We start from the raw sequence: 11,520 nt of genomic DNA on the forward strand, positions 1-11,520 counted from the left end.
TGCAGCGACAATGCAATTTGCAGGTGGGGATGGCTACGCATGAAGCGATTGAGATAGGGGATGACCACAACGATAAACAAAGATGAAGGTCGTCCGATGAAAGGTTGGCGGGAAGCAACAAGGGAACTATTTTTTTTTCATTGCGAGAGGAGCGAAGAACTGTTAAAACAGGAAAAACTTAATCAATAAACATTTATATAGAAATTTAAGAGTATTTTTTTCAAAAATCGATTATACTCCACTCTGTGCACTTTTGGTTCCGCATAATTCAAGTTATTATTTGAATTATTTTTATTATAGCAAAAATAAATTACTGTTACTATTAAATTAAGAAAGAAGTCCAAGTAAAAGTTTGATTATGTAGTCATCAACTCGAAGTTCATGAATTTTCTCTCGATTCAAAGCCGTGCCTGTTTCTAGGGCTTTTTATTTTTGTGTCTCACACTCCAGCAACCTCTCTCGAAAACTCATATAATCTCACACCCACACTCTCCCCAAATCAAATTCAATTCAATCACAAGCTCTCAATCATCGCTGGGGAAGAATTCTGATTGCCAATCGCGATGTCGCGCCGCAGAGACGAATACGAGGACGACGTCGAAGAAGACGACGAATACGACGGCGTAGACGAAGAGGACGATGAGGCCGACGGATACGATGATGGGGGGAAGGTCAAACGGAAGAGGACTACATCGGATTTCATCTACGACGAAGCGGACGAAGACGAAGACGAAGAGGAGGACGACGACGATGAGGATTATGGCGGTGGAGGCGGTGCCAGAAGAAGAGGAGGAGGAGGGGGAGGGAAGCGCCATAAGGGGGCCTCAAACTTTTTCGATTTGGAGGCGCAGGTTGATTCGGATGAGGAAGAGGAGGAAGAGGAAGGGGATGACGGTTAGTATGATTCTTCCTTTTATTTATTTGCGTAGAAATTGGGTTCATTGTTGATTTCGATTTTGGTATCCAGTTAATTTGCCTATTGTTCCTGGACATTGGAAATCTAGGGAGAGATGGCATGATGCAGCTTGGCCAAGAGCAGTAGTAAAAATAGGGTTTTTATCCATCCCCAATTTTACGAACTAAGACTAGGATATGTAGGTCAATTCTTTGATAGGATAGGTCGTATACTATTTGTTTCAAATACAACCTAGTCTGCAATGGTGATTTGATTTGATTTGAATGGTCGAACAAACCAATTGAAAAAATGCAGCCTCCACAGTCTGAAATGTTTGATTTTTGGCCCTTCCAGTTTCTTGTCATGATGTCATCTAATAGCTGCAAACACTATAAAATATTGGTATAAGCGATTTCAGAATGCAGTTTTTGTGAATGCAGAATGCTTTGAAGAATTACAGCTGAATTGCTTGATTGTTGGACTTCTATTTGTGCTTCTATTTTTTCTTCCTAGATTTAAGGCATCTACTTTTATTGCACGAAACCAGTAGATCCCCTGGCTAGTGTTCTTGCCTTTCTTATTGTGATTTTTAGGTTCTTTCCCATCAAAAGCTCCTCGTATTTGCATATGGGTTTTTATTTTGGGTTCTTGGCTTCTGTATCAGAAATTTATGAACATCTGTGAATGCATACCACATGTTGCATTATTGAGAAAGTACAGTTATTTCTGCCTGGGAGACTAGGAGATAAAACAACATAGGCTCCTGGATTAAAGTGGTTAGGTAATTTATGTTCAAGTAGTTAGAACCCAATGAGATTGACATTTGATCTCAGATTTAAATGATGATATGTTGCGTTTAGTCTTGCACAATGCATTTGATAAAGCTATGTGCTATATTAGATTATTTGTCTTTTTTTGTTACTGAAGAGTAAGTGAGTAACGGAATATAGTAATGAGGAGAATTTTTTTTTCACTTTATCAAAACTTCCTATGAATGAGAATTTGATCACACTATTGGGTTATTTCTGGATATAGTTTGTCCTATCCTATGTGTTGCATCTAGTATCCATCACAATCTCTCAACTTCCTCTGTGTTTTGCTCCTCTGAGCATTTGTCCTCCCACTTTGTGCTGAGAGATCACACTTGTAAATTGGACTTGGAATTGGAAGTCTTATAAAGATGACTTGTGCTCGGTATCACTTCCTACTAGTTTATTTGAAATCCTACTATTTCTTACAATTTTCTTGCTGAAGCATTTAGCATGCTTACTTATCTTTATGTTTTGGTATCTGCCTGCATATACAGATTTCATTGATCCGGGAGCTGATATACCTGACGAGGATGATAGAAGATTGCACCGTCGTCCGCTGCTTCCACGTGAGGATGAGCAAGAGGATGTTGAGGAGATTGAGAGAAGAATTCAGGAAAGATATGCACGGAGCCTTAATGTTGAATATGACGAGGAAGCAACGGATGTAGAACAACAAGCTCTACTGCCTTCTGTTAGGGATCCCAAATTATGGATGGTGAAATGTGCGGTATGATAATGGGAGGCCCCGTTATATCTGGATTTAGTAGAAAAGAAGTGTAAATGGATAATCTGAGTTCTTTATTGTCTAATTTGATTTACCTATTGTGCTTTGCAGATTGGCCGTGAAAGGGAGGTGGCTGTTTGCCTTATGCAGAAGTGCATTGATAGAGGACCTGAATTGCAAATCAGATCTGCCGTAGCACTTGATCACCTAAAAAATTTTATATACATAGAGGCAGATAAAGAGGCTCATGTGAAGGAGGTATATCTGCTGAGTTGCTTTCTCTTTCTGTCATCGCTGTACAAGTCTTCATTTTATGATTGTACATAGTTTAAGCTGATCTAGTTTGGGTGATAAATGAGAGATTTTTTGCGTGATCCAATACAGGCTATTAAGGGTATGCGCAATATATTTATGGGTAAAATAATGCTCGTTCCAATCAAGGAGATGACAGATGTTCTGTCAGTTGAAAGCAAAGCAATTGATATTTCTAGGGATACCTGGGTCAGATTGAAGATCGGTACTTATAAAGGGGATCTTGCGAAGGTATATATAGTTATTGGAACCTTTGTTTTCTTTATATGTCATTTTTTCTTTTGTTTCTTAGCATATATGTGAGACTTTGCTTTGGTTTCTTAAATGCAAGGTTGTTGATGTGGACAATGTGCGGCAGAGAGCCACTGTGAAAGTCATTCCTAGGGTTGATTTGCAGGCCCTGTCTAACAAATTGGTATGTATGAGTAATTTGTATGGATTTAATCTGGGACTGACTATGGTAATCGACTAAGATTTTCCTTTATTCCGTTTTTCTTTGTAAATCAGAGAACTTCCTCGGTTATGTATCAAATATCTGAGAGTATTTGTACCTCTTGCAACTTGTAAACCTTTACACATTGTTGGTGATTTGATATTAATATTAATATCAAATTAGCATGTAACTTTTACAAATGATCATTTTGAGTTTTTGTTTACAAGCACATATTGGCCTGCTTTCAGGAAGGGAGGGAAGTCCCCAAGAAGAAGGCATTTACTCCCCCTGCACGGTTTATGAATATTGATGAAGCTAGGTATAGCTGCTAAGTTACTTTCTTCTATTTACTTCATCCTCAATTCTATTTAAACTTCTGTAATATCATTTAACTTCTTAATTCCAGAGAGCTTCATATACGAGTTGAACGTAGAAGGGATCCAGCTACTGGTGATTATTTTGAAAAAATTGAAGGGATGATGTTCAAGGACGGTTTCTTGTATAAAAATGTCTCGTTAAAATCACTCAGCACTCAGAATGTTCAACCAACCTTTGATGAACTCGAAAAATTTAGGCAACCTGGTGAAACTGGGGATGGGGACATGTCAAGTTTGTCTACACTCTTTGCAAACAGAAAGAAAGGTCATTTTATGAAGGGTGATAGGGTTATAGTTGTCAAGGGAGATCTTAGAAACTTGAAAGGATGGGTGGAGAAGGTTGAGGAAGATACTGTTCATATTAAACCAAATGAAAAGGGCCTTCCGGTGAGTAAATTTAACATATTTTTACTCATGCAATATCTTAAATTCCATCTCTGGATGTGGATCATGGCAATTATTACAAAGAAATTTACCATGTTTCACCTGTTGATTTCTAGAAAACCCTTGCTATTAGCGACAAAGACCTTTGCAAGTACTTTGAACCTGGAAATCATGTAAAGGTTGTGTCTGGTGCTACAGAGGGTGCAACTGGTATGGTTGTCTCAGTTGAAGGTCATGTGGTGAATTTAGTCTCAGACACAACAAAGGAACTTGTATGCAGCTAGCTTTCTATTATAAGTTTATTTTTGTTTGATCATGTGCCGATGTCATTCCTGTTTTGTTTTTACATAGATACGTGTCTTTGCGGACAATGTTGTGGAGAGCTCTGAAGTAACGTCTGGTGTAACTAAGATTGGTGATTATGAGCTCCATGATCTTGTGGTGCTAGAGTAAGTTTCGTATTTATTTTTTCGCAGTTTTTAACTTTTCAGATTTCTCCTTCTAGGTTTTGCTCATTGACAATTAATTTTGTGCAGTGACAATAGTTTTGGTGTAATTATACGAGTCGAGAGTGAAGCCTTTCAGGTGAGTGTCTCAAAACAAGAAGTTAGTGAAAACTATCAGTTCATTGTTCCTAACTAGTATCGGCTGCAATTCAGGTTCTTAAGGGTGTTCCAGAGAGACCTGATGTTGCTCTCGCGAGGTTAAGAGAGATTAAATACAAGGTTGACAAGAAGATTTTTGCTAAAGATCGGTACAAGAATACACTGTCTGTGAAAGATGTTGTTAAAATTCTTGATGGTCCGTGTAGGGTGCGTTGTCTTCAACTTTAGTGGTTGTTACTTGACGATGTTTGACTGTCTAAAATTTGGGAAACTATTGTCTCCTGGTTCCTTCTTATCCAATTGCTTACTCCATATCTATTTTGCCACATTCCAGGGAAAACAGGGTCCAGTTGAACATATCTACAAAGGAGTTCTGTTTATTTATGATCGGCATCACCTTGAGCATGCTGGTTTTATTTGCGTAAAATCAGACTCTTGTATGATGGTTGGTGGATCACGGGCGAATGGTGAAAGGAATGTATGGATCTTATCAGTTATCAAGCACCCATTTGACATGCTATTTGCTCATTTGCTTGGTTGCATCTATTGACAATGCCTTTAATGCAGGGCAATTCCTTGACATCAAAATTTTCGCATCTGAGAACTCCACCACGTGTTCCTCCCCCTCCCATGAGACCACCTAGAGGTGGTTATGGTGGTCATAATAATTGTAAGTAATTTTGCATACATAAAAGACTATCGAACTCGTCTATGTGGGTCTTTCTGTGGTGTGATTATCACCCGTGGTTGTGGTACCCGTACTTCTAAGGTTCAAAGCTGATAAAATTAATGTGGTCGCCTACATATCACATCATTCATGTGTTCTTTTCCATTTGATGCTCACTGATTTATTTTGGCCACAGTTTTGTGATAAAGTTTATTCCACACTTCTCATGAGTTGATAATTTTGATTGAACAGTTGGAGGAAGAGGAGGTGGAAGAGGCCATGATGCTTTAATTGGAGCCACTGTGAAAATTCGTCTTGGCCATTATAAAGGTTGCAAGGGACGTGTTAAAGATGTCAAAGGTTCCACTGTTCGGATTGAATTAGAATCTCAGATGAAGGTCGTTGCAGGCAAGTCCCCCTTTCGGGAAATGGTTTTCCTAACCTTTTTTCATTTTCATTTCCTTTTTCTTTTGCATCATAGTGTTTGATGGCAACCTTGGCCTTTGCAGTTGATCGTAGTCATATTTCGGATAATGTCAATGTTACACCATCCAGGTAAGAGTGGGTAACTTTGAATTTTGTAGGTCTTCAAATCTTTTAGGTCCTTAGATTTTAAGCTTTGATTTACTCTCTTCACCAGGGAAACTTCCAGATATGGTATGGGAAGTGAGACCCCGATGCATCCTTCTCGCACTCCTCTGCATCCGTATATGACTCCTATGAGGGACTCTGGTGGTATGTTTTATGATAGTTCATTTTTTTGGTCCTAATTGCATTTTAGTGTGGCTATCTGCTGATATCTATCGTTCCTTAATTCTTGTGCAGTAACTCCTTACCATGATGGTATGAGGACACCTATGCGTGACCGAGCATGGAATCCTTATACACCAATGAGTCCACCAAGGTATTCTCCTGAAAGAAGATGCATCTATATTAAAGTATTTGTTCGTGAAGTGTGGAAGGAAACTAGTTTTATTGCTCCCATCAAGAAATAAGAGAGGATGTTAATTAGTAATGCATCTTATTGAAAATCTATAAACTGTGATTGAAAGTTTTGGGCTTATGCTTTAGTCTTTACAATGAGTTTGTTCTAAGGAAATTATATTTACAATGATTGAATATCAGGGACAATTGGGAAGATGGAAATCCTGGTTCTTGGGGCACAAGTCCACAATATCAGGTATATCTTGGTGCATTTTAACAAGTCCACTTGGTACTTTCTCATTGTGTAACAATTTCTTAAATATTATCAGCCAGGAAGTCCTCCTTCACGAGCATATGAAGCACCCACACCTGGTTCTGGTTGGACAAATACCCCAAGTAACAATTACAATGAGGCAGGCACACCGAGAGATAGCGGATCTGCTTATGGTGATTCAGCACTCTTCTCATCATATTACACCCGGGACACAAGTGTAGGAATTTGGTTTGACTTGAAATTGTGTTTGTTTTTCAGCAAATGCTCCTAGTCCATACTTGCCCTCCACTCCTGGTGGGCAACCTCCGATGACTCCAAGTTCTGCATATTTACCTGGGACACCTGGTGGGCAGCCGATGACACCTGGAAGTGGTGGCTTGGATATGATGTCACCTGTCGTAGGTCTGTTATTATATCTCTCATTCACAACTGTTTTTTTCTTTTTGCGCTTATGAAGTTTTTGCGATTGTGTTAATATCTTGTTACAATCTATGGGACTGCTCTATTGCAGGTGCAGATAGTGAAGGGCCTTGGTTCCTGCCTGATATTTTGGTCAATGTTCGGAGGCCTGGTGATGACACTACTCCAGGAGTTATAAGAGAAGTGCTTCCGGTAGTCCATTCTTTCATTAGTTACCTTGGATTATTAAATTTTATTATGTCCGGAATAAATGATAGTCGACATATGGAGGACATAATGATATTCATAACTGTTATTTATGGTACCGTTTTTCTAATCTTCTAGGATGGCTCGTCTAAGATAGCTCTTGGATCAAGCGGTAATGGTGATGTGGTGACTGCCCTTCCCAGCGAAATTGAAGTAGTGCCACCAAGGAAGTTGGACAAGATCAAGATCATGGGAGGCGCACACCGTGGGGCGACTGGGAAACTTATTGGTATTGACGGCACTGATGGAATAGTCAAAGTTGACGACACACTGGACGTCAAGATCTTAGACATGGTATCTTTGGCGAAACTAGTTCAAGCGTGAAAGACGAAGCTGAAGCCAGTGATCATGTGAGGTCAATGTTTTGGCAGATGGCAACAAGGTGTTGCATTGAAATCGAAGCCTCTACTGAGTTGGGCAGGAAATGCAAAAACCGCTACTACACAAGGAAGAATAGAGAATCTGGCAAGTTCAATTTGCTGTAAAATCATTTGCCTTGTAAAATCATTTACCTAATTGAAGCTGCTGTATATTTATGATTTACTAATAGTCTATTAGTCTAGTGGAGTACTACTATATTTCTCTTAGTTGAATGCTCAATTGTATAAATAGTTTTATGTACAATTATTCTCACATTTCATTTCGTCAACATTGTCATATGCTACCACTTGAACATCTGCTTTACACAATAAATTCCAGAAATAAAAGACAAAATTGTGTACTATCTGGATGTACCGTTCCAATTCAGTTTTGTATAATTTCTTTCTGTTTGAAATGTTATACTAGTAGGTAGTAGCATTGATTAGTCCCAACTTATTGTTATAAAGATATTGGTATTTTTGCATAGAGACTAATTGTTACCCCTATCAAATAAAATAGATCAATTTTTCTCTATCTTTGTATGTCTTAAAATTAGATGATAGTAATTTTTTTCTCTCTAATGAATTGGGCTTTATTTTATACTATTAATAATATCTGATTCATTTTTTCTTTCTATTTTTCTTTTATTTTATCAATTGTACAGTGTTTTTCCAAAACTGCCTTAAAAAAGAAAATATATTGTTTCATGCCCCAAATTTTGAAATTTAATTCTATGATTTCAATTATTGAAACTCATAAAAAATCGAAACTTTTTGAGTCTTTCTATTTAAACTTGAAGATATATAGACAAAAAACAAGTGGATTAATCTGGAAATATTACTTCATATCATTATTCAGACGATACAACCAACCATCAAGATAGAAGAAAATAACATTGAAAATCAAAGGCAACAATAATTAAACAAGGGGAAGTTGTATCATCATGCTCATCATCTTGTCTCATTCCATTCGAATAACACAACGAAGCCCCTCCCCTTTAAGCATCAGCTCAAAGGCCTTGTTGATCTCTGCAAATGGCACTGTGTGAGTTATGAACTTGTCCACTTCCAGCTCCTGCACCATTACCAACCAATTTGTTCATGAATCAATGATCCAATATGGAGTATATCTAATAAGACTAGATCATTACTCACCTTGTTCATGTACATCTCCACAACAGATGGAAGATCGGAACGAGGCTTGTAGTTCCCAAAGAAAGTCCCCTTGAGAGTCCTCTCATTCAAGAAGTTCACTGGATGAGTCTTGAACACAGCCTCCTTGTGAGGCACTCCAACAAGAACCGCCACTCCCCATCCCTATCGTCACCATCATCATCATCGACATTGTCATTCTACAAATCAATTGCAAAACATGTGTGTATGTATGTATGTATGTATAACTTACATCATGGACACATTCAAAGGCTGAGATCATGGCATTGATGTTTCCGGTGCACTCAACACTCCGGTCCACGCCTCCATCAGTCATCTCAGCAATCACCTACACAAACAAAAAGTTGAAACATCAAATACTATACTAACTAAATTTAACATCAAAATAGAGGCCATGGTAATTAATTTGAAAGAAAAAAAAAACCTCTTGGACTGGCTTGTTGTAGTCTTTAGGGTTCACAAACTCAGTCACACCAAACTTCTTAGCTGCATAAACATACACTAACATTAGACACATCACTTCATTTTTTGACCAAATGCATTTGATTAATTAATTGCTAAATTACACACCTTCTTCAAACCTAGCAGGATTCAAGTCCACACCAATCACTCTAGAAGCACCAGCCAGTCTTGCTCCTTCTGCAGCCTAAAAAACATCACACAAAAAAAAGTAAAAAACCACCCCAATCTCTTGTGATCATGCTTGAAAGCAACAAGGTTATTGTGTCTGAGAAAACATACACCAAGTCCAACTGCACCAAGCCCAAAAACAGCAACAGAAGAGCCCTTGAAGGGTTTTGCAACATTCAAAGTAGCACCAAGCCCTAAAAATCAACAACAAATACAACATCACTTTCATTTCACATTCTCCAATTGAACAAAAACACACACAAACACGCACCTGTGGAGATGCCACAGCTGAGGACACAGACTTTGTCGAGAGGGGCTTGGGGGTTGATCTTGGCCAAACACCCAACGTGGAGCACGGTGTACTCACTGAATGTGGATGTGCCAAGGAAATGGTAAACAGGTTTCCCATTGATGGAAAATCTTGATTTCTGATCATTGATCATGACTGCCCTCTCGGTATTGATTCGGAGAAGGCTGCACATGTTGCTCTCGGCGGATTTGCAGTGAGCACAGTCTCCACATTCTCCGGTGAACACAGGGAGCACGTGATCGCCCGGTGCCACCTCCGTCACGCCCTCTCCCACGCTCTCCACAACCCTGTACACACATACATTCATACACCACAAATTAAGCATTTTAAAAAAGTTGCTAGAAAATTCAAGAATTCATCAAGATCAAAACTTTATTAGGAATTGGACATACCCTGCTGCCTCATGTCCCAGAATCCGAGGAAAGACTGAATCTTGAGACTGAAATAAATCATTCCACACCATGAGAGAGAGATACATAGATAGATAGATAGAGAGCGAGTGTGGTTGAATCTGAGTTACCTTGGCTTCCCAGAAGTAGACATCGGTGTGGCAGAGAGAGGTGTAGAGAATCTTAATCCGGACCTCCATTTTCTGCGGCGGCGCCACCTCCACCTCCTCAATCACCAGCGGCTTCCCAGCCTCCCATGCAACAGCAGCTTCAAACACACACACACACATACACAACAAGTGTTAATAATGAATAAATCGAAGGCCCTTCACTTCATTATAGCTTCTTGAATCCAAAAAACACAAACTTGATACTAAAAAAATCAAAGATCGGATCTTTTTCATTATTTTCCAATGGATGAAGAACAAAAGTAGAGCAAACTAAACTAAAGATCATACCTTTACACTTGATGACTTTACCCACAGTAGCCATATCAGATTAATATTTCTTGAATGAAGTAGTTTTGCTTAGTAAAGTAGAAATGAAAGATGAGTTTTTGGGTTGCTGTTGGCGGCTATTTATACAAGTACACTAAGCATGTGTGACGAATGAGGATGAATCTTTCCCACTTTATTTAAATATTAGTATTAAATATTTGAAAATAAAAGAATGAATACAAGAGGCTAAAACGAATCCATGTATTGGTTTCATATGATTGGTTGGGTTAGTGGTCTGGTTTTTGCCGTTTGTTTTAGCTTCTGATTTTTTTAAATTTAATTAAAGTGGGGTCTATTGTTAATTTCATTGATTTGACGTGGCCCTCATGACATTATTATATGACTTTTCTAAGTATATAAAAATTTTGTTTATTACTTACAATACTACCAAAAGTGACAAAGAAACCTTAAGATACTTCCTCCACTATCAAGAACCTCTTTTGTAGTATACTAGTATCTACTTGCCTCATGCAGCTTCCTAATCTTTACAACTTCTCCTATTAAAAATATTTTGCTATAGATAACATTTACATAAATTAAGTTTGCCGTTTTTATTTGATCACATGGTTTGTCCTCAAAAAAAGTTGACGAAGTGGTGGGGTCCATGCAAATGTAATACCACTTGCCCATAAATCCTTTGTGCTTCAATGGTTTTACAATAAACTCGTAACTGACGTTTTAGCATATTAGTCAAACCTCTGCAAACTTGGGGCGAATAAGAATATCGATAGAGACTTTATTTTCTATATTTATCAGAAAATATAATTTTTTGTTGGAATATAAAATTTGAAAATAAAGTGATCTAGTCCATAGTTTGTGTACAACTATTGACATAAAAATTGAATAAATTTGAAAACAAGTTGGTCCTAAAGTAAATTCTGATCTTAATTGCCATATTGATCGTATTTCTACTACACATATTCTTATAGATCACAATCTTTTATTTTTAAAGAAATTCTTGTGCTACAAGCAAATGCCAACATTTGTGCGAATATTACTATGTTAGTAAAATTTTGAGAAATTGTACAATAATGTTAATTTATCGGATGACTTTAGCCGATTTGCATTTATTGTGTTTTATTCTAATTG

The 11,520-nt window shown here is 38.0% G+C and overlaps 2 protein-coding genes across 4 annotated transcripts in view; one reads left to right on the plus strand and one right to left on the minus strand.

Annotated features, from left to right (window-relative positions):
* LOC125221002 (putative transcription elongation factor SPT5 homolog 1) overlaps positions 1–7,722 on the plus strand; it is a 9,650-nt gene extending 1,928 nt beyond the window's left edge. Inside the window, exons 2-23 of one of the 3 annotated variants that reach the window (XM_048123126.1) lie at positions 790–894; positions 2,202–2,434; positions 2,543–2,689; positions 2,816–2,974; positions 3,075–3,158; positions 3,425–3,495; positions 3,583–3,940; positions 4,054–4,209; positions 4,289–4,386; positions 4,474–4,522; positions 4,597–4,749; positions 4,877–5,020; positions 5,110–5,212; positions 5,462–5,617; positions 5,719–5,764; positions 5,850–5,944; positions 6,035–6,113; positions 6,335–6,389; positions 6,463–6,580; positions 6,666–6,809; positions 6,919–7,019; positions 7,152–7,722. In XM_048123126.1, coding sequence (XP_047979083.1) covers positions 790–894; positions 2,202–2,434; positions 2,543–2,689; positions 2,816–2,974; positions 3,075–3,158; positions 3,425–3,495; positions 3,583–3,940; positions 4,054–4,209; positions 4,289–4,386; positions 4,474–4,522; positions 4,597–4,749; positions 4,877–5,020; positions 5,110–5,212; positions 5,462–5,617; positions 5,719–5,764; positions 5,850–5,944; positions 6,035–6,113; positions 6,335–6,389; positions 6,463–6,580; positions 6,666–6,809; positions 6,919–7,019; positions 7,152–7,397 — 2,900 coding nt within the window. In that variant the 3' untranslated portion in view covers positions 7,398–7,722. Of the gene's footprint in view, positions 1–383; positions 895–2,201; positions 2,435–2,542; positions 2,690–2,815; positions 2,975–3,074; positions 3,159–3,424; positions 3,496–3,582; positions 3,941–4,053; positions 4,210–4,288; positions 4,387–4,473; positions 4,523–4,596; positions 4,750–4,876; positions 5,021–5,109; positions 5,213–5,461; positions 5,618–5,718; positions 5,765–5,849; positions 5,945–6,034; positions 6,114–6,334; positions 6,390–6,462; positions 6,581–6,665; positions 6,810–6,918; positions 7,020–7,151 lie in introns of those variants that run through there. The other 2 variants (XM_048123123.1, XM_048123125.1) reach the window with 2 other exon arrangements.
* Positions 7,723–8,256: 534 nt separating this feature from the next.
* On the minus strand, positions 8,257–10,541 carry LOC125222372 (alcohol dehydrogenase 3). Its single transcript, XM_048124928.1, has 10 exons — positions 10,393–10,541; positions 10,066–10,202; positions 9,938–9,984; positions 9,507–9,832; positions 9,347–9,429; positions 9,176–9,251; positions 9,030–9,091; positions 8,838–8,933; positions 8,588–8,749; positions 8,257–8,507 (listed from the first exon to the last, which is right to left on the minus strand). The coding sequence occupies exons 1-10, from the start codon at positions 10,424–10,426 to the stop codon at positions 8,394–8,396; spliced, it is 1,137 nt and encodes a 378-aa protein (XP_047980885.1). The 5' UTR covers positions 10,427–10,541; the 3' UTR covers positions 8,257–8,393.
* Between the last annotated feature and the right edge of the window lie 979 nt (positions 10,542–11,520).

The sequence above is a fragment of the Salvia hispanica genome, chromosome 4, assembly GCF_023119035.1.
Source record: "Salvia hispanica cultivar TCC Black 2014 chromosome 4, UniMelb_Shisp_WGS_1.0, whole genome shotgun sequence".
Taxonomy (NCBI): domain Eukaryota; kingdom Viridiplantae; phylum Streptophyta; class Magnoliopsida; order Lamiales; family Lamiaceae; genus Salvia; species Salvia hispanica.

What these genes read in the sequence shown, in the direction of transcription:
- LOC125222372 (XM_048124928.1), bottom strand. Translation starts at nt 10,426, where the DNA reads ATGGCTACTGTGGGTAAAGTCATCAAGTGTAAAG. An exon ending in TAAAGTCATCAAGTGTAAAG is followed by an intron (nt 10,203 to 10,392) that starts GTATGATCTTTA and finishes GTGTGTTTGAAG; the next exon opens with CTGCTGTTGCATGGGAGGCT. An exon ending in TTGGTGCAGTTGGACTTGGT is followed by an intron (nt 9,252 to 9,346) that starts GTATGTTTTCTC and finishes GATGTTTTTTAG; the next exon opens with GCTGCAGAAGGAGCAAGACT.